At 46.1% G+C, this 21,196-nt stretch overlaps 1 protein-coding gene across 6 annotated transcripts in view; it reads right to left on the reverse strand.

Moving 5' to 3' along the window:
* Positions 1-15,446, reverse strand: part of KDM4A (lysine demethylase 4A) — a 47,197-nt gene extending 31,751 nt beyond the window's left edge. Inside the window, exons 1-9 of one of the 6 annotated variants that reach the window (XM_055341636.1) lie at positions 15,356-15,446; positions 12,017-12,193; positions 11,169-11,344; positions 7,350-7,464; positions 5,696-5,889; positions 3,207-3,256; positions 2,128-2,231; positions 1,369-1,506; positions 261-508 (exon numbers count right to left, since the gene is read on the reverse strand). In XM_055341636.1, the coding sequence (XP_055197611.1) occupies positions 261-508; positions 1,369-1,506; positions 2,128-2,231; positions 3,207-3,256; positions 5,696-5,889; positions 7,350-7,464; positions 11,169-11,344; positions 12,017-12,154 (1,163 nt within the window). In that variant the 5' untranslated portion in view covers positions 12,155-12,193; positions 15,356-15,446. Of the gene's footprint in view, positions 1-260; positions 509-1,368; positions 1,507-2,127; positions 2,232-3,204; positions 3,257-5,695; positions 5,890-7,349; positions 7,465-11,168; positions 11,345-12,016; positions 12,194-14,845; positions 14,977-15,057; positions 15,153-15,324 lie in introns of those variants that run through there. The other 5 variants (XM_055341637.1, XM_055341638.1, XM_055341640.1 and 2 more) reach the window with 5 other exon arrangements.
* Between the last annotated feature and the right edge of the window lie 5,750 nt (positions 15,447-21,196).

A 21,196-nucleotide genomic window follows, 5' to 3' on the forward strand; every position in this document is an offset into this window, starting at 1 on the left:
AATGACTTCTCTGGCTGAGGGAGCCATGCTCTCTCGTGTGTGTGATCTTCGTTCCAGATATGGATGTGGTCATTCCTGGGCGACAGCCACAAGGAAGAGCCTGAATGCCCTTACTCTGGGCATTCCAGAGCCTTTACTTAGAAGAAAGTTCCCTCAGTTGTGGCTAGAACCCCTCACTTTGAAAGAGCCCCTTGACAGGTTATGGAAGCTGCCCAGACCCCCCAACACACACAGCTGGGCCCAGAGGGCCACTGCATTACCTTCTCTTGAAGTCACCCTCCTCTCCATCCTCAAGCCCTTCCATGTCATCCTCCTCTGGACACTCCTCGTTTCTGGATCTCGGGGCCAGTTCACTCTCCTTAAGAAACTCGGCTGCTTCTGGTGTGGGCAGGGTATGGTCAATAACTGTGCTGTCCTTCCCAGCTTTCCAAAGTTTGTACCTTTCTGGCTGGAACTTCCTCACAAACACGTCCATGGAGATCTTCACCATGTCCTTCCTACAGGAGCACTGTCCCAGGGAACCAAAAAAACTCCAGTCAGCCCTCATTAGTAGCTTCCACGCAACCCCCGTATCTCCTCTCCTCCCTCCAAGTGAAAAAGACACAAGACAGTTTAAAGCCAAACTGCTTGCGTTGATAGGCTGAGGGCATACTGTCATTGCAGAGCCTTCAGGCATTGAAGGAAGCAGGGAAAAGAGCAGGGAGGAATGTGTGGTGCTGGGGTGCACCCACCCAGGCACTAACTAGGCTGCACAGAGAATGATGCAATGAGGGCGTGCCTGTGTTGCTCAGTGTGTTAACCATCTGCCTTCGGCTCAGGTCATGATGCCAGGGTCCCGGGGTGAAGCCCCACCAGGCTCCCTGCTCAGTGGGGAGTCTGCTTCTCGCGCTGCCCCTCCCCCACTGCTCGTGCTCAAACTCTCTCCCCCCAAAAATAAATAAAATCTTAAAAAAAAAGGAAAGAAATGCTGCAATGAAGTTCTGCACTCAGAACCAGGATGGTCAATGCCCAACCTTCCCTCTGAGATCTAGCCAAGCCAGGACCACAGGAGCAAATGTCAATGTCCAGCCTTGCCTTGTTTCCCTAATCCTAAGAATTTCTCAAGAGAAATCCCAGAGTGGCCAAAGCAAGAAATATCAATGTGTGTGGTTTTCAAGCTCAAAGGACTTAAGCATGAAATCTTACTTTATGCACCCCAAACTTTTCACAATTCGGTATGAACACACTATGCTGGCCCATTTGCACATCCCTGCCACCCCGTTTCCGAATTCAAAGAATGTTCTAATCGCCAGCCAGTGTATCTAGCAAGAATTTGGTCAGCAGACATTTTTAGTCATGGCGTTATCCAAAGAAACCAAACGGACTTACCAGCACGGCTTGTTTGCCATACTCAATCCACCGCCGGGTAGCAAAATTGGTAGACTCCGCACAGTTGAAACCATGGTTAAAACCGGCATGGTAACCGTAAGGGAAAGTGATCATGAATTCTCCAGCTTCTTGAGTTACCTGAACGAGAGCAGACTTGACGCAGCTGCGGCAGATGGCTCAAGTCTACAGAACTGGGCCTCTGAGCTCCAAGTCTGCCATAGCTTAGCTAGGAGAAGTCCTAAAACTAATGGGGGCCTTTATAAAATGCCCAGCCCTGTCACATCAGAACCCCTCACTGTAAATGACCATTCAGGGATCCCTGGGTGACGCAGCGGTTTGGCGCCTGCCTTTGGCCCGGGGCGCGATCCTGGAGACCCGGGATCGAGTCCCACATCGGGCTCCCGGTGCTTGGAGCCTGCTTCTCCCTCTGCCTGTGTCTCTGCCTCTCTCTCTCTCTCTCTCTCTCTCTCTCTCTCTCTCTCTCTGTGACTATCATAAATAAATAAATTAAAAAAAAAAAAAGTAAATGACCATTCATCCAAATCAACACTGCCCAAGGGGATGTGACTCTGCTCTGGCACCCGGAAGCTACAGTAGGCTCCACCTTTAATATCCTCAGATCAATGTACTGCCATACAGGTTAGCCTTGGCCCATCCCTGGAACAGACCGATGAACGAGATTAAAGGTCCTTGTGACAAAGACCCAAAAGTGTGGCTTCCTTGTAAGCCGAAGGGCTTCTGCATGTGAAATCATCTCACCTTGTCAAAGGGAATTCCGTATTTCTTCAGCATCAAAGGGGAAATCAAGGTCATCTTGTGGCGGAGAAAAGCCTCGCAGCTTTGAGCACTTCCAGGGAAAAAACCTGTTTCATTGAACATGGGCACAAGTTAATGCACTGTTCCACACTAGCTCTGCAACCCTGGACTTGCTGCATGCTCATGCATCATCTGGATGATAAGGAGGATAAACCACCACAGACCCTTCTAGCTTCAGGCCAATCCTAAGATTCTATAATGAGCCTCTGGGCTCTCTCCCATGTAAGCTGTTATGTGAGTAAACAAATTGGGAAAGTGACATCACCCGAGCTGCCCTGTCCTTATAAAAAGCTTTGAAACTATTTAGGACCTTCCTCCATTAAACCTGTAAACCTCACTCTTTTGTTGGTAACACCTCTACAGCACAGATTACCCAAGCTCTCCTGAAATGGGCTCTCTAGAGGTACAAATCTATTAAAGTCCACTTAAAAAACAGAAGCACAAAAATTCCATTTTCACATTTGGATTTCTAGCAGAAGAACCAGACCCAATATGCCTGGTATACTATCTGTGGTCAAATAAACTCATACCTGATGGGCAGCCCAGGTGGCTCAGTGGTTTAGCGCCGCCTTCAGCCCAGGGCATGATCCTGGAGACCCGGGACTGAGTCCCACATCAGGCTCTCTGCATGGAGCCTGCTTCTCCCTCTGCCTGTGTCTCTGCCTTCCTCTCTCTCTCTCTCTCTCTCTCTCTCTTTGTGCCTCTCATGAATAAATAAATAAAATCTTAAAAAAAAAAAAAAAGAATAAACTCATACCTGATAAAACTGAGGCAAAGACTAAGCATTACTTAGTCCAAAAAAAAAAAAAAAAAAAGAATTACTTTGTCCCTTCCCAGGACAAACAGAGAAAGCTTCCAACTTTAACTGCTCCACTGGGGTGACCAATCTGGCCATTAGCTCATCCCCTACACAGAGGCCTGAGAAAGGACACCTAAGAGTCTGACCATAGGGAATGGACATTTCAGACCAATTAGCACAGCTCACAGAAAATCTGACCCAGTACAGGAAGAAGAAATAGTACCTTTGGCAAGGCGCTCCAACCGCTTTCCATGCTCAGGGGGAACAGAGTACCTGCAATCATAAAAGCATTGGATGCTGAGCAGGGGACACTACAGGAGCCAAGGGGCTCATTCCCATTCTCTAAACAGCTCAAAATACCAGATTTTTCATCTGCCCAACCACAAAAACTGGAAAGAAGTCTGGAGAAATGTGTTACACTATCTGGAGAGGGGAGGGAGGAACCCACGAAAAAGTATGAGTAAATTTACTTCTCTTTATGTTCATTCATTTACCAAGACATTTGCTGAATACTCACCACGAGCCACAATTTATGGTATGTATTCAGCATGTCTCTCCTTAATAATGTTCCAGCAATAAAATCTTTTTAAAAGGATAGGATTAGGGGACGTCTGGGAGGCTCGGTGGTTGAGCACCTGCCTTTGGTTCAGGGCGTGGTCCCGGAGTCCCAGGATAGAGTCCCACATCAGGCTCCTTACAGGGAGCCTGCTTCTCCCTCTGCCTGTGTCTCTGCTCTTCCCCCCAGTCTCTCACGAATACATAAAATCTTTTTTTAAAATAATAAATAAATAAAAGGATAGCATTAAAGTGCTCCTGAGAGCCTGAAAGGCCTAACTAGGATAGGATAGAGGAGGAATAGAAAACAAGGTGAAAATGGGATTTGATACTAGAAACCAGGCCCTATATATGCTGTTGACCCCATTTTTCTCTTCATCTCCATTAACAACTACAGTGATTATCCATTAATTAATTACTCCACCCCACAGAGTAGTCAGAGAAACTGCTCTTCATCAAAAAAAGAAGCCATGTAACTACTTAAAATTTTTGCAAAACTGTTAAAACTCAATATTCTGAAGCTCCCAGTAAGTCGATTTTAACCTTTATAATTGATTCTAAAAACTATTCCACAACAACAGAAATCTCTCATTCCAAATAATTTCATTATGAAACAAAACACATGGGGAATAAAGGAAGATGTTGGTCACCCAAAGGACCTTGGTATCCATCAGGCAACCTTGCCCAGAAGTCTCTGGAGATCCCACTTCCACTTCCAAAGACCTAACGAGCATGTGTAATAACCAGAAAATCTTCTCTCTCTACAGAAAAATTAAAATCCAATCTCAAGGAACTTAGGAGTAAACGGGAGGAAGGCACAAAAGCTACATTTATAGATTCTAGAAGTCTATCCATCTAAAAAAGGAAATGCGGGACGCCTGGGTGGCTCAGGGGCTGAACATCTGCCTTTAGCTGGGGTTGTGATCCCAAGGTCCCGGGATTGAGTCCCATATCCGGCTCCCCACAGGGAGCCTGCTTTCTCCTTCTGCCTGTGTCTCTGCCTCTCTCTCTGTTGTCTCTCACGAATAAATATATAATCTTAAAGAAAAAAAAAAAAAAGACTAGAAACTGGAAAGCATCTGAAAAAAGAAAGGAACACCTCTGGGAAAGGAGGTGGCTGAAGACCCTGGCAAAGGAAATGAAGATGCTTGGTTCCACGACTCCTGGACCTGGCCCAAGGTGTCCCCACCAGCCTCTTCCTCACTCCTCCGTCCTTCTAAGAGGCACCCAAACCACAGGGGACTTCCTCTAGTTCCCGGAGATCTCGTGCTCTCTCTCAACCGAGGCTCTCTGCACATGCTGTTCCAATCACCTGGGCACTTTCCTCAGTCTTCTCTGCCCAAAACCGGCCACCTGCCCAGCAGCTAGGCCTCACGTTAGGTCTCAGCTTCATTGTCACCTCTTCCAGGGAAGCCTTCTCCAATCCTCACACCACCTTCACATGCCTTTCCTATGCGGCCCTAGGGCACCCATCAGAACTTCTCTCACTATGGATTATTATTTCCTCACACATTCTATCTCCTGACCGGTCTCCTGTGAGGAAACCTCATTTGTCTTAGTCACAGTCGTCCAACACAGTACCTTCACTAAAATGTGGAGACTGAGATGGATCAGCCCAGGGAGAGAGAATAGATCTTTGTCTCCCCAACTAGAAGGAGAACATCCTGGAGAGCAGGAAGCAGATGCTGAATAGCCTCCATCCTCTCTTGGGTCAAGTACACGCTGCTGCTCACCAAATATTTTTTCCATGAGGAAAAGATAGCTTTCTATCACCTGAAAGAGTGACTCCAGTCTTGGAAGTCTGCCTCTAAGAAATGCCTCAGGCCTGTTCAGAAGAAGAAATCAAAAAGCAGTAGGAGAGCCCGGAACAGCCTTGGTGGCTCTCAGTAACTTAGCCAACTTAGCTTTTCATACAATAGTGCTAAATGCCCTGCCCTCTAAAGCCTTGCTATTCAAAGAGGAGTTTGAGCACCAGAGCTCCAACAGCATCTTCCTGCTTAAACACCTGGTGAAAATGTCAAATGCCAGCTTTGGCCCAGGCCTACCAAAGCAGAATCTGCATTTTAACCAGATCCCAAGGTGCCGTGTAGGCACCTGAGAGCTAAGAGGCCTGCAGTGGCCCAAGAAGCCCAAGGGCCAAGGGCAGCCCGGCTTTACCAAGACTTTGGCTCTCCAAAGTGCAGGTAGTTAATGCTGTACAGGTCCATGTCTTCGGTGTGCCAGGCAAAGGAGGTCTTCCACATGCCAAAGTACAGGTACGGGGTGTTCACACCCTCAATGGTGATCCCACTCTCCTTTTCCACCAAGTCCAGGATTGTTTTCAGCCGGCCAATATTCCACTCATCAACATGCTGCAAAGGAAATCAGAGTTGAGAGCAATTACAGTAAATATCAACTAAGGCTCTGCACCTACAAATCAGAAGAGGTCACAGGTGACTTGTCACCTCTAACAAAGATGTGGAATAATGTCAAAACAGCTTGGACCTGAAGACTGCAGCCCGCCTCACTCACTCTTCACATGGCCACCACTGGAATGGGCGCCATTAGACCTCTGAAGGGCAAATACCACTTGGTAAAGAAAACCAATATATGACAGGTGAATGAGGAGGAACAGCCAGCCTCCTGTTCTCAACCCCTGGAGGCAGAGCTTGATCTAAAGCTAAAGAAACTTAGGTCAAAATAGGAAAGGACTCCTAAACTACTGAATATATAACATGGGAGTTAACTATCCCAATTTGTGACTATTTGATCTCAATTTCTACTGGGCAGTGTCTTCAGTAAAAAGCCTACCATGTCACCCAACTCCTTTTCCTGAATTGTAACAGTCAGCTGCTTTTGTGCCTCCCCAGTCCAGATCCTTACAGTATCTCCCTGCCATTTACATCTCTTAAGTTTCACTTTCTGTCTTACTCTAAGTCTCACTTTCTGTTCTTTTCTGACTTAAAGAACTTGTCATCAACAAACTTGGAATCTATTTAAATCAATTCCTTCCTCCCAATAATTTATAAAAACATTAAATCAATCAGAGTGATAAGACCTGAAATACTCTACAGGGTTTTTAATCATCCAAAAACCATCCCAAATATTCCTTCCTTAGACCGTATCTAAGGCTGTTCTTTATGCTGAAAACGCTACACCCCAATCCAATGCAAATTGTGATAATAGCTTCTGCTAAAGAATCTTTTTAAAGGTGCTGAAAATCTAAATATGTTTCTCTTCTTAAATGTATATACCCCTTTCAGTAGATTAGTCAGTGATCTTTTTTCTGCAGGAACCACATTGCCTCTCCCCCAACATTTCATTAATGGTGATCCCACCCTTTCAAGAACTCATCACTACCACCCACAGACTATTCTAACAGCCCTTGCAAAGAAGGCCACATCCCCCAATTCACATGTAGAGTGGGAGAAATAAAATTCAGTCACATGCAAAAATCCCTACAATTAAGTGAGCACAAGGTCATCAGCTGGTGGTGGATCATTCCTTTGTTCAACCACTCATTCAGCAAGCAGCTTTTAGATGCCTACTATGTGCTGGGCAGATAAAAAACGGTATTAAATTACAAAACTCGGGATCCCTGGGTGGCTCAGCGGTTTAGCGCCTGCCTTTGGCCCAGGGCGTGATCCTGGAGACCCGGGATCGAATCCCACGTCGGGCTCCCGGTGCATGGAGCCTGCTTCTCCCTTTGCCTGTGTCTCTGCCTCTCTCTCTCTCTGTGTGACTATCATTAAATAAATAAATAAATAAATAAATAAATAAATAAATAAATAAATAAATAACAAAACTCGGTGATGTTTCCAGCAAGTCTCACCTTTTCATAGAGAGTGCCATTCACATCTGCACCATAGATTGGGGGATTAAACGTAAGATTTTTCCAGTATTTCCGTTCAAGCTCTTCAAACTCACTGTACCGTGGGGTACAGTACCTTTCAAAAGTAAACAAAGTGTTAACCCACTTACCAGGACTAAATTCATTAGGCATTATCAACAGCACAAGACACAATCCCTTGTTCTAGGGAAACCAAGCTATTTCAAGGCCTTCAAAGCTCCAATCCAGAGTAACTTTCTCAACATCCCTTCCATGAGCTCTGGGCCTGAGGAAGGTCATGTACATGAAGATGTGAAGCCCATCTTCTGTATGAGGCATAATACCCTCAACGCTTTCAAGAGCCCACTAAAATTTCATCTTGCCGGGATCAGGGGATCAGGGGATCAGGAGTGGCCTGGCCACCCAGAGCGAAAATAGGCTTACAAACTAGTGAGAACCAAGAATACAAATCCCTATATATCCACAGACAACCAAACCCCGCCAGCATGTGAAGAGCTGGGACCCTAAAACAGCATTTACTTCCCCGCATTCTGTATCGGAAATGGCTCCAAGAGGGCTCACCTGTATAGTCATTGCTACATTCGCAGCACCCTATGTAAATGGATAACTCAATAAATAATCACATCTAAAAACTAAGTATTTTAATAAAAATATAAAATATTCTCAGGCGCCTGGGTGGCTCAGCCAGTTAAGCATCTTGCCTTTAGCTCAGGTCATCATCTCAGGGTCCTGGGACTGAACCTGTATCAGACTCCCTGCTCTGCCGGGATTCTGCTACTCCCTCTGCCCCTCCCCCTGCTTGTGCTCATATGGACACTCTAATAAATCATATGTAAAATATATTCCTAAAAATATTAGATTTTTACATATCAAATGTTTTAGTTAGGAAAAAATCTAATTTTATATATGCATTCATACACATATAGCTGTCTGTATGTCTCTATATAAAAACATTAAAAATGGGGCACCTGGGTGGCTCAGTTGGTTAAGCATCTGCCTTCGACTCAGGTTATGATTTCAGGGTGTTAGAATCGAGCTCTCTGCCAGGCTCCCTACTAGGCAGGGAGTCTGCTTCTCCCTCTCCCCCTACTAGTGCTCTTTCCCTCTTTCACAAATAAATAAAATCTTTAAAAAATATATTAAAGGGCAGCCCGGGTGGCTCAGCAGTCTAACGCCGCCTTCAGCCCAGGGTGTGATCCTGGAGACCCAGGATCAAGTCCCATGTCGGGCTCCCTGCTTGGAGGCTGCTTCTCCCCCTACCTCTCTCTCTGTCTCTCTGTCTCTGTCTCTGTCTCTCTCTCTCTCTCTCTCTCTGTCTCTCATGAATAAATAAATAAAATCTTTTAAAAATAAATAAATAAAAATTAAAAATCTATAAAAATACCTATACTCTTTAGCTTAATTATCACAAACTAAGAATTTACTACAAAAAAATCTTTTAAAAAATTCAACCACTCAAAAAAAAAAAAAAAAAGTCAACCACTCAAAAAGTATTAACACAGCAATTTAAAAGTTATGTGTAGGGCAGCACTGGTGGCTCCGCCTTCAGCCCAGGGTGTGATCCTGGAGACCCGGGATGGAGTCCCACGTCCTGTTCCCAGCATGGAGCCTGCTTCTCCCTCTGCCTGTGTCTCTGCCTCTCCCTCTCTGTCTAATAAATAAATAAAATCTTTTAAAAAAAAGTGATATGTAAATTGAATAAATATTTGAAAATGCACATTATAATTCAAAAGGTAAAAAAAACATTATGAATGGATAGAAAAGAAGCGAAGACCCAAAACAAACTGTGTGGAGACAATGGGCTGAAGGGGGAAAAAAAAATCTTACTTTAAATACGGCCATACAAAAAAAAGGGAGGGGGGTAAATAAATAAATAAATAAATAGGGCCATACATTTTAATGTCAACCTATTGAATAATAAAGTCTAGGACTCTTAAGTTCCCTTTGAAATATAAGTACCTCTTCCACCTCCAACTGCTCTGCTTCATAAATTGCGATTTTTACCTGCTGGGTTTTCTTAAAGCTGGCTGACAATGCACATAGAAATTAAGGGGAAGAATTTATTGAATTTCAGACAAAGGGGAAAGACACAGGACTGCCTAATTGAAAAGAAGAGGTATCTTTAAAGAAAAGGCCTACCATATGTTGAGAAGAGAAACCAGACACAGGAGAGCGAGGCCTCTGGCTGAGCCCCATGTGAGCTCGAAGGCAGGCAAGCCTCCCACCGCATAGCTAGAAACCAGACATAAAGGATGGCACAGCCTTTCATCTGCAGAGCATGTCACACTTCTTGGACACGCTCTTACATAAATTTGCTCTTTAGACAGCAGGTTGGTCAGCAATGCAGATATTTTAAGAGTTAAGCTATCAATAAAACTGGAAAACAACATTCTGAACTGTGATAAGTCAAAGGAGAAGATGGCAAAACACAGAAATAGAACAAGATCTGATGTGAGAGAGCAATGATAAAGCACATGAAGTGGTGGTGCTCCCAGAAGCGTGAAAACTGGTGAGCTAAACATCCAGCTCTGGGATCATTCACAGCAAACACACAATCTAACACATCTGACTGGCTGAAATCAAGACGTATGTAGATCAAAAGGGCGCAGGGAAAAAAGCAAGAGAAAATAAAGGAATCCCTCGTGGACATTAAAAAAATCAAGGAGTAACACGGGAAGGGAGAAAGTCCAAGAAAGGATTAAGTAGGAGCAGTCAGAGCTCAATGAAAGAAACCACAAAATCACACTCTGTAAATCTGAGGTCAAATGAAAGCTAAGTATGAAAAACAACAGACAAGAAACCATGGAAAACAGCAGACCTATAGACCTACACAAAGACGTGTCTAACAGAGATAAGGATGTATGGATGAAGAGGAACGGAAGCAAAGGAAACAGCAACCAGGGGATCCCTGGATCCTGGTGGCTCAGCAGTTTAGTGCCTGCCTTTGGCCCAGGTGGTGATCCTGGGTTCCCGGGATCGAGTCCCACATCAGGTTCCCTGCATGGAGCCTGCTTCTCCCCTCTGCCTGTGTCTCTGCCTCTCCCTCTGTGTGTCTCTCAGGAATAAATAAAACCTTAAAAAAAAAAAGAAAGAAAAAGAAAGAAAAAGAAAACAGCAACCAGCTTGGCAGTTTGATCACACTTTTTTTTTTTCTTTTTTAAGATTTTATTTATTTATTTGAGAGACAGAGCAGTGAGAGAGAGAGAGTACATGAGTGTGGTGAGGGGCAGAGGGAGAAGCAAACTCACCACTGAGCAAGGAGCCCAATGTGGGGCTTGATCCCAGGACTCTGGGATCATGATCCAAGTCTAAGGCAGACGCTTCACTGACTAAGCCACCCAGGTGCCCAGTCATATTTTAAGTCAAAATAGAAGGGGACAGTGGCTAGTAGTGAGTAGTTTGAGCATGAAAAGACAGGAGGACCCAGAAGGAAGAGAAAAACCACTAAGGCAACCTTTCGATAAGCTGGTGTTATCAACACAGCTGGCCAAAACTCTTTTTGAACCAACTCCTAACTTTCTCCTTTACAACCCTACAATTTACCGGGGTCAGAGAATGATTCTGCCTCTGATGGAAGAACAATGGGATTACTTTAGGGAAGACTTATGGATGCGTTTAGACTGTGACACAGTACTGGGAGTAGTAAGGATGCTTCCATAAAAAGAGCAGAAAGGGAGACAGAGCTAGGGCTGAGGAAAGCATCCTTCAGCGGCTCGGCAGCGACCTTAGGAGACAACTATAAAGATCAGACGTTAGCTCCTAGGTGCTACTGCAGGCGGGAAGGGACGGGTTTTCACTCACTTATCACTATTGGCTATCTTGCGGAACTCTCGAACAGTCATGGCTTTCTTCTGGATGTTGTACTGAGTGAAGAGGCCAGACTGCCCTGTCACTAGCTGCTGGATGGGGGCAGGAATGACCAGATCATCAATATCATCATAGGACGATCGAGGTTTCCACTCCTTTGGAGGAACGACCTGTAGGGAACACAAGAAACAAAGAGATCAGAAATCTAGCAGGCCAGGTCCCAGCCCAGGTTGGGGATAGGCCGCTATTCAACCGAAAGGTCAATTTTACTATAAAGTGACTCTGATTTAACCAAGTATACCCAAACATAGCAAGTCAGGCTGTTGTGCTAACCCTGATCCAATTCAGTCACCAATTGGCTGCCTCATTGCAATGACCAAAATAAGTAATACTCATTCTAAGCTCAGTATCTTATCTGGACATCAAGACAAGAGCTGGGGGTTGATTCTCATAATCTAACAGAAAGTGCACATAAAGAACCAACTTGCTAACAGAGTGCTAGATGAGACTGAAATGGGAACAAGGTAGATGGTATAAGCCTCAGTGACAGGTACAAACACTAAAGCACACATCTCTGCCATGAGAATGGAAGCAGCACAGCAGCTGGCCCTGGGACACTGGCTCTTTACTTTGCTTAGGCTCTTTATTTCTCTTTAAAGACTCCAAGCAGCTCCCGCCCTCCCTAAAAGATGCTTGCTTCAGATGTTAACAAAAGGAATTAACTTACAAATAGGACAGTATACACTCAACACCCAGCCTGGCTTTTCGTGAAACTCAGTTCTTTCATCCACCTTTTAGGAAAAATTCCTGCTGCCCTAAGGAACAACCCCACCCACCCTCACCTTGGCCAGCCCAGCCCGATGAGCTCCTTGGGATTCAATGTAGGCCATGTATCGACTGAAGTTCCGGAACTCCTCCATGGTTGGGTAAAACGTCATTATCCGAGCACTGGGATTCAGAGTTTCAGATTCAGAAGCCATCTTCCTTCCTTTTTGAGGTCACTCTGGTCAGACAGGAATCTGAAGAAATACATGAAGAGCATAAACTGTAGGGACGCTGGGTGGCTCAGTGGTTGAGTGTCTGCTTTCAGCTCAGAGTGTGATCCTGGATTCCCAGGGCTGAGTCCTGTATTGGGCTCCTTGCATGGAGCCTGCTTCTCCCTCTGCCTCTCTTTCGGTGTCTCTCGTGAATAAATAAATAAATTCTTTTTTTTTTTTAAGAGCATAAACTGTAATTTGAATTAAATGTTGGGTATATCAGGGCAGATGGGTAATTGAGTGATGGATATTAAGGAGGCAGGGCACTTGTAATGAGCACGGGGTGTTATAAACAAGTGATGAAATCACTAAATTCACACCTGAAACTAATATTTCACTGTATATAAAATTAACTGAATGGAATTTTTAAAAACTTGATAAAAAAAAAAACGCTTGGAATGTCAATGCTGAAACAACAAAGGATGTAGAAATCCTGAAGTTTTAAGACCTCACACCTTGAATCTGCCTCTAGATAGGTTACTTAAGTAAACAAAAACAGAGTGAGAATCCAATGTATCAAAATTGTAAGTATTCAAATCTCATTTAAATGGAGACACTGTTTCAGCTAAAATCTGTTACTAGATTGTTGTACTTAACAATACTAAAGCTGCCCTGCCCTCTTTTATCTTTTCCAATTGCTCCCTTATCCACCTTTGATAACTGCTTCAGGATGTATTAAACAATGTATTAGATTAAAAAAAACAAACTATGGGCTCCCTTTCAGGGCACAACCTAAAACAAGATTCTAGATTCCTTTTTTTTTTTTAATTTTTTTTTTATTTATATATGATAGTCACACACAGAGAGAGAGAAAGGCAGAGACACAGGCAGAGGGAGAAGCAGGCTCCATGCACCGGGAGCCCGACGTGGGATTCGATCCCGGGTCTCCAGGATCGCGCCCTGGGCCAAAGGCAGGCGCCAAACTGCTGCGCCACCCAGGGATCCCAAGATTCTAGATTCCTAAGGCAAGTTACTTGGCCATAAGATTATAGAGTTTTAAGAGTTAAAAAAGCACTCTGATATTTGTATTTAAAACCCCTAAAATGAGGGATCCCTGGGTGGCGCAGCGGTTTGGCGCCTGCCTTTGGCCCAGAGCGCGATCCTGGAGACCCGGGATCGAATCCCACATCGGGCTCCCGGTGCATGGAGCCTGCTTCTCCCTCTGCCTGTGTCCCTGTGTCTCTGCCTCTCTTTCTCTCTCTCTCTGTGACTATCATAAATAAATTTTAAAAAATTAAAAAAATAAAAAATAAAACCCCTAAAATGAGATTGTTCTCTAAACCAAAACATCATTTCAGCAATACATAAGGTCAAGCTGGAGACTAGTTCAACTACACAGTACCCAGAATTCAAAGGACAAAATTTAAATGGGCGATAAAGGGGATCCCTGGGTGGCGTAGCGGTTTGGCGCCTGCCTTTGGCCCAGGGCGCGATCCTGGAGACCCGGGATCGAATCCCACGTCGGGCTCTGGGTGCATGGAGCCTGCTTCTCCCTCTGCCTGTGTCTCTGCCTCTCTCTCTCTCTCTCACTGTGTGCCTATCATAAATAAATAAATAAAAATTTAAAAAAAAAAATAAATAAATAAATGGGCGATAAACTGGCAATACAGGGCACACTTCAAACTGACCGGAAAAGGTGAAACACTATGCTCCTAGATGAGGCCTTCGACTAAGTGGGTGCATCCCCATTGCCTGATTAACACGACTGATGACTTCAAATGAGTAAGAACCAGGCACAAGATCTAAAAGAAGCCACTTTAGGAGCAAACATTTCCCTGACTCCTCCAGTCTGGGCCCCAAGGCCATGGCAGTTCAGCTCCCAGGGTTCCCTTGAGAGCTGGAGAGCTCAGAAGGAAACTACAGCACCTCCAACCTGCCAGCAACCTACTAACACACTGGGAAGCCAGGATGACACAAAACTGTCTAAGCCCCATTACCCACATCTCTCAAGCTTCCATTTCACCAAAAAATAGTGTTCTTGGCCAGGAGCTTTTCAGGCGCCTCCCCAAAACTTTACAGAACAGCTAGACTGTTAACCCCATTTTACATAGCAGGACTTTCCCCCCCCAGTCCTGCAACTCATCCGCACTGCTTCTTCCATTACTCTGTGCTGCCTACTGTATAATTTCCACCTAGAAGCAGCCCTTTGCAAGGGCAGATCCAAGTGTGGAGGAACCTCAAGTTCGATCAATTTTAAAGACTGTCTTTTTCAGAATTACAAAACCTTGCTTCAGCCTAATTTGATGAAAACATCCTAATCGTGTGAACACAGTGCTAGGCCTGGAACGGGGCTTCATCTGCCTCTGGACTTAGTCATCTTTGTACGCCTGGAACCTAGAACAATGCACGGCTCGGCGCAGACACTCCGTAACTGTTGAATAACTGATTCCCTCGCCCCCACTTCGCTCGCTCATTGCCTTTCTCCGACCCGAGGATTCCCTTCCCCCCACCTCTCCCCTGGGGGAAGCTCCGGTGCCCCGACTCTTTCATGTCCCCCATTCAGCAACAAAGCCTGGTGTGGTTCAAGAGTACCGGCTCCGGAACCCAAACAACTCTGGATTCAGATCCGGTCTCTGCCATTCGTTGGCTGTGTGACCTTGGCTGTGTGAGCTGCCCGAGTCTCAGTTTCCCCACCTGTAAAATGGGGATCCCGACCTCCTCGCCCAGCAGGGCTGCTCCGATGAACTCAGATGATGCAAGCGAAACGCTGAGCACTAGGCCCGGCACTTAAGAACTCAATAAAGGTCGCCGCTGCTAACACCCGCCTCTAACTGCCGCCCCGCCCCTCGAAGCTGCCCCCCACGGTACCCCCCCAGGGCAGCCCCCCGCTCCCGGGGCCCCCCCACCTCACCGCGTCCAGGGCCAGCCCCTCCCGGCCCCGCCGCCTGGGCGAGTGAGGCCCGGCCGCAGGAAGAAGAAAATAAGGCCCAGGACACCCGCCTCCCTTCCCGACGTGCATTGGCCACAGGAGATTAGAAAGGACCAATCTCGGGATGCATTTCGGGGCCGCGGTCCGCATTGGGCAAGGAGCACGCCTATCACTCGGCGCTGACGGCAAGCCCCCCGCCCCTCCCCCACCGGAGCTCACGGTCACAGGGACGGCTGCAACGCACCCAGAGCACTCGGAAGCCGTACGGTCCTTACCCGCCAGCCCTCCGCCCCTGCAGGGCCCGGGCCCGGCTCCCGCGGTCGCCGGCGGCCGCGCGCTCCACTCCTCCAGCCGGCGGAGGACGGAGCTCCGCCTCCCCCAGAAAGTCGGCCCCTGCGCAGCCGCGCGGCCCTGACCAATGGGAGCCCGCTGGCGCTCGGCAAGCAGCCAATGGGAGTGCGTCTATGATCTGCTCCGCCAATGAGCGCCGGGTCGGGCTGTTGCCAGGAGGAAAAGCCGCGCCGCCCGGCTCTGCGGCCACTGAGCATCTTGGCTGAGCCGCGGGGCGGGCCAATCACAGGCGGCCATCCCCCCCTCCCCACCCCCGCACCCCCCCGGTCCCCGGGGTGGAAAGAGGCGAGTGCCTGCAAGTGGGACGCTCGGCGAGGGTCGGGGCCGCGGGGTACTCGTGGGGTGCTCGCGGGATGCTCGTGGGATGTGACTAGCGAAGAGTCTAGGGGCCTCCCCAAGGTGGGGACTCCCCAGGTGGCAGAGCGCTGGGAGCCCTTGGGGGCCGCTTCCGAGATCTGATAGGGTGACCAGCTTGGCCCTTTTTGCCCGAGACTGCCTTGGCTTTTCTTTCTTTTTCTTTTTCTTCTTTCTTTCTTTTTTTTTTTAAGATTTCATTTATTTATTCATGAGAGACACAGAGAGAGAGGCAGAGGCACATGCAGAGGGAGAAGCAGGCTCCATGCAGGGAGCCCGACGTGGGACTCGATCCCGGGACCCCAGGATCACGCGCCCTGGGCCGGAGGCAGGTGCTCAACCGCTGAGCCACCCGGGGATCCCTGCCTTGGCTTTCAAAACTGGAAGGCCCGTGTCATGGGAAACCTCCCACTCGCCGGCAGAACCAGACATTTCCTGAAGGGGAGACAGCTCTGAAGGGGGAATGTCCTTAGGGTCATTAAGAGAAGAGTTGTTCAATGAGCGGGGATTTGGGGGTCATTAGGAGCAGCTCTTGGGGCGTGGGAGAAGGTCCTGGGAGTCATTACACATACTTCTGGAAAGTTGAGGGGGTGCCTAGAAGTCATTAGGAACTTCCTAAGGGGCACTGAGGCGCCCTAAGGAGCCCCCAGATTATCGCGGATGGTGGGCCAGGAAGCCTACTGAACGCTCTGATAGGCCCAATAGAAAAGTAGAATAATCACAACCAGAATTATAAAAAAGTGGCCACAATTACCCATAGGTGAGCTATGATGCAGTGCCCTGTAAAGAGCTATGGAGTCAGATCTGTGTTCAAAATCCACCCCTCCTCTGAGCTTGGGTTTTCCCATCAGTAAAATGGAAAAGATAATACCTGCCTTGCGGGATTGTTGCAAAAAGGAAGGGTAATAAATGTTGGCCAAAAGGATGGTATTACCTAGAGTGGCGGAGGTAGAACAATCATGAGGCTGGGCACATGCACCCAAAAAAACCCAAACCAAACCAAAAAAACAACAAAGCAGAGTTATATTGGGGGAAAATTTTTTAAAAAGGAATGATCATTGATAGTTGTGTGGGCAATCAATAGTCTTTCACAACAATTAAAGTTGTTCTCTCCAGACCTAGTAAGGTATTAGCTACTAGATTATACTGGGTAGCTCACAAAATTGTTAAGAGCTTGAAGAATCCAACCTGGAAGGTTCTTAATGAGGAAAAGAACCCCAAATCATGCCAAAGAATTCATCGGCGGGTCTCCTTGCTGCTGCCACGAAATAAGATGCTGCAGCGGGCCTTCCCAGCTCCCCTGACCTGGGCATGGATACAGTTGCTAGTCGGGCTGTCACTGCCAACTACTTTGTGAATGTGATCTTGCTACATTTCCCAATGTTGCCAAAGAGGAGTTTCCAAGAGTCACTGCTACTTTGTATCACCAGCTTCCAGTTGGTGTGTGCATATGGTAGTTGAAGCCTGGCTATCTGGAAGTCCTCCCATTTCCCTGACCAGTTTATCTCAGTCACCTTTTTAAGCTCATCTTTACTGTCCCACCTCTTAATGTTGATATTTACAGCAAAACTAATATGGTAAAAGAAGCCAAAAGTGGGGTTACCTTTGAGTGGGGGACAGGGAATGATGGGGGAGTAGCATAAAGAATGCTTCCAAAAGGAAAGAAAGTTTCTGGGGTGTTAAGGTGTTAGTAATGTCAGGGGAATTTTTTGGGTTTGGGGTGGGGGTTTTTAAATTTGGGGGGGGGAGGGGGCAGCCCAGGTGGCTCAGCTGTTTAGCGCCACCTTCAGCCCAGGGCCTGATCCGAGAGACTCAGGATGGAGTCCCATGTCAGGCTCCCTGCAGGGAGACTGCTTCTCCCTCTGCCTGTGTCTCTGCCTCTCTCTCTCTCTCTCTGTGTCTCTCATGAATAAATAAATAAAATATTTTTTAAGTAAAATAAAAATAAAAAATATTTTTTTTGTTTTGGTTTTGTTTGTTTTAGTAGTATTCTAACGTAGTTTCTTGATCTGGATGGTGGTTATTACACTGGTATGTTCATATTTTAAATTTTCTTTGAGCTGTACACTTATAAGTTGTCCATAACATTTAATGTACATGATACCTTAATTTTTTTTGATACCTTAATTTTTTAAAAGATTTATTTATTTCCATGAATGGGTGACAGGCACTGAGGGGGGCACTTGACAGGATGAACACTGGGTGTTATTCTGTATGTTGGCAAATTGAACACCAATAAAAAATAAATGTATTATTAAATAAATAAATAAATAAATAAATAAATAAATAAATATTTCCTTCCAAGAAGGAAAAAACATGTTTATTTATTTCCTGTAAGGGAGAGAGGTAGTGGGAGAGGGAGTGAGAGTCCCAAGCAAACTCCTCACTGAGAGCAGAGCCCCAACTCCAGCTTGATTCCACGACCCCAAGATCACGACCTGTGCTGAAACCAAGATTCAGACACATAACCAACTGAGCCACCCAGATGCCCCATGATACCTTAATTTTTTTTTTTTTTAATTCATGATAGACACAGAGAGAGAGAGAGGTAGAGAGACAGGCAGAGAGAGAAGCAGGCTCCATGCTGGGAGCCCGACGCGGGACTCAATCCCAGGACTCCAGGATCATGCCCTGGGCCAAAGGCAGGCGCTAAACCGCTGAGCCACCCAGGGATCCCCTACCTTAATGTTTTTAATTACAAAATTAATCTTTAATTAAAAAAAAAACTAAAGAACTGAAAATATGTTTCTGTGCTTGTGGCTCTCTGTCTCTTGCCCTCTTCTCTCATTCTACAAGCTCTCCTTAGATGTTTCTGATTTCACAAGTCACTAGCAGTATGACCTGGGGCCAGTTACTTAATTTCTCTAATCCTCAATTATAACTAAAATTGGAACAGTACTTCTCTTTCTTGGTTGTGAGAGCTGAACAAGATAATGCAGGTAAAGTACTTAGAAGTCAAACTGGCACATATTGAGTGCTCCGTAAATGTTAGCTGTGGAATGGATGGTGGTGGTGGTGGTAATAATACAAAGCACTTAACCTAAAGCCTGAAACAAGAGTTCAAAACACTTAAACTCTCAGGCTTCACTCACGTGCACACTGATGAAACCCATTCCGTACTCCAGCACGATCTTCTCCCCTGTGCTCTGATCCTACCTCTGTGCTCCCCTGTGCTCAGATCCTACCTCATCCTCCTACCTCTGGATCCCTTCTGCTGGATTCCTACAGGTACCTAAAACCCACATGCTCAATTAAGAATTAATGTATTTGCCCCACAAATGAGCTCCACCTCTTAGGTTTCCTATCTCAGTTAGTGGAGCAGTCATCCACCCAATCGCCTGAGCCAGGAACTGGTGTGTAAGCAGTGACTCCTTGATGCAGTCTATTGCCTCACCCTGCACAGAGTTCCACAAACAAGTGTTCTGCAAGTGCCTGGATTTGTTACGTGTCCATCTTCCTCCACTAGGCAAAATCTCTCAAGAGCATCACTTCAGTCTTATTGATATTATCATTTAGGAATGTGTTCCATCACCAAAAATAGAAAACCCTAGCAACAGTGGCTTAGATAAATACAGAGGGTTTTTTTCCCCCCTCACGTGTAATAAGAAGGCTGAAGGGAAGTTTGGTTTGGTTTTGTTTTGTTTGTAAATGAAGGGAGGTATCTATTGGCATTCGCTCAATGCTCAACAAAGTCACCAAAGAGTCAGGCTGCTTCCACCTTTCTCTATACTTCACAACCTGGCTTTGGCCCTCAGAGGTGTGCACCTCATGGTTGGAAGGCGACTGCTGAAGCTCCAGATATCCCATCTCCTTCATGGGGATAAGGAGGAAACAGTACCAGCAGCCGGGTGTCCGGAAGCACCTGACTCCTAATCGAGGGTCATGAGTTTGAGCCCCACGATGGGTGTAAATATTACTTTAAAAATTTTGGGGGGAGGGCAGATAGGGTGGCTCAGCAGTTTAGCACCTGCCTTCAGGCCCAGGGCGTGATCCTGGAGTCCCAGGATGGAGTCCCATGTCGGGCTCCCTGCATGGAGCCTGCTTCTCCCTCTGCCTGTGTGTCTGCTTGTCTGTCTCTCTCATGAATAAATAAAATCTTTAAAATATATATATATTTTAAAGATTTTTAAAAATTTATTTATTCATGAGAGACACAGGCAGAGGAAGAAGCAGGCTCCATGCAGGAAGCCTGATGTGGGACTTGATCCTGGAATTCCGGGATCACACTCTGAGCCGAAGGCAGATGCCCAACTGCTGAGCCACCCAGGCATCGGCAGTAAATTAAAAAAATCTTGAAAACAAAAAACAAAAAACAGAACCATATAAATAGAACCATATAATATATGCTCTTTGTATCTGGCTTTTTTTCCCTAAAATTTTATTTAAATTTAATTAGTTAACATATAATAATGTATTATTAGTTTCAGAGGTAGAGGTCAGTGATTCATCAGTCTTTAACAAATTCTTTTTTTTTTTTTTTAATTTATGATAGTCACAGAGAGAGAGAGAGAGAGAGGCAGAGACATAGGCAGAGGGAGAAGCAGGCTCCATGCACTGGGAGATTCGATCCCGGGTCTCCAGGACCACGCCCTGGGCCAAAGGCAGGCGCTAAACCCCTGCGCCACCCAGGGATCCCCTGATTCATCAGTCTTATACAACACCCAGTACTCATTACCTCACATGCCCTCCTTAATGCCCATCATCACCCAGTTGCCCCATCTCCCCACCCCCTTCCTTCCAGTGACCCTCAGTTTATGATTGAGTCTCATGGTTTGTCTCCCTCTTTGATTTCATCTTATTTTATTTTTTCCTCTCTTCCCCTATGATCCTCTGTTTTGTTTCTTAAATTCCACAAACGAGTGAGGTCATATGATAATCATCTTTCTCTGATTGATTTATTTCACTTCACCTAATACCTTCTAGTTTCATCTATGTTATTGTAAATGGCAAGATTTCATTCTTTTTTTTTTAATAAAGATTTTATTTATTTATTCATGAGAGACAGAGAGAGAGGCAGAGACACAGGCAGAGGGAAAAGCAGGCTCCATGCAGGGAGCCCGATGTGGGATTTGATCCCAGGTCTCCGGGATTGCGCCCTGGGCCAAAGGCAGGCGCCAAACCGCTCAGCCCCCCAGGGATCCCCTTAAGATTTTATTTTTAAGTAATCTCTACACCCAACCTGTGACTTGAACTCACAACCCCGAGATCAAGAGACCTGCGTTCTACCTACTAAGCCAGCCCAATGCCCTCTTGTTGTACTATTTTTTTTTTAATTTTTTTTTTTTTTTTTTAGTTTATTTATGATAGTCACAGAGAGAGAGGCAGAGACACAGGCAGAGGGAGAAGCAGGCTCCATGCACCGGGAGCCCGACGTGGGATTCAATCCCTGGTCTCCAGGATCGCGCCCTGGG

This window comes from Nyctereutes procyonoides, unplaced genomic scaffold (genome assembly GCF_905146905.1).
Source record: "Nyctereutes procyonoides isolate TBG_1078 unplaced genomic scaffold, NYPRO_anot_genome, whole genome shotgun sequence".
Classification (NCBI taxonomy): domain Eukaryota; kingdom Metazoa; phylum Chordata; class Mammalia; order Carnivora; family Canidae; genus Nyctereutes; species Nyctereutes procyonoides.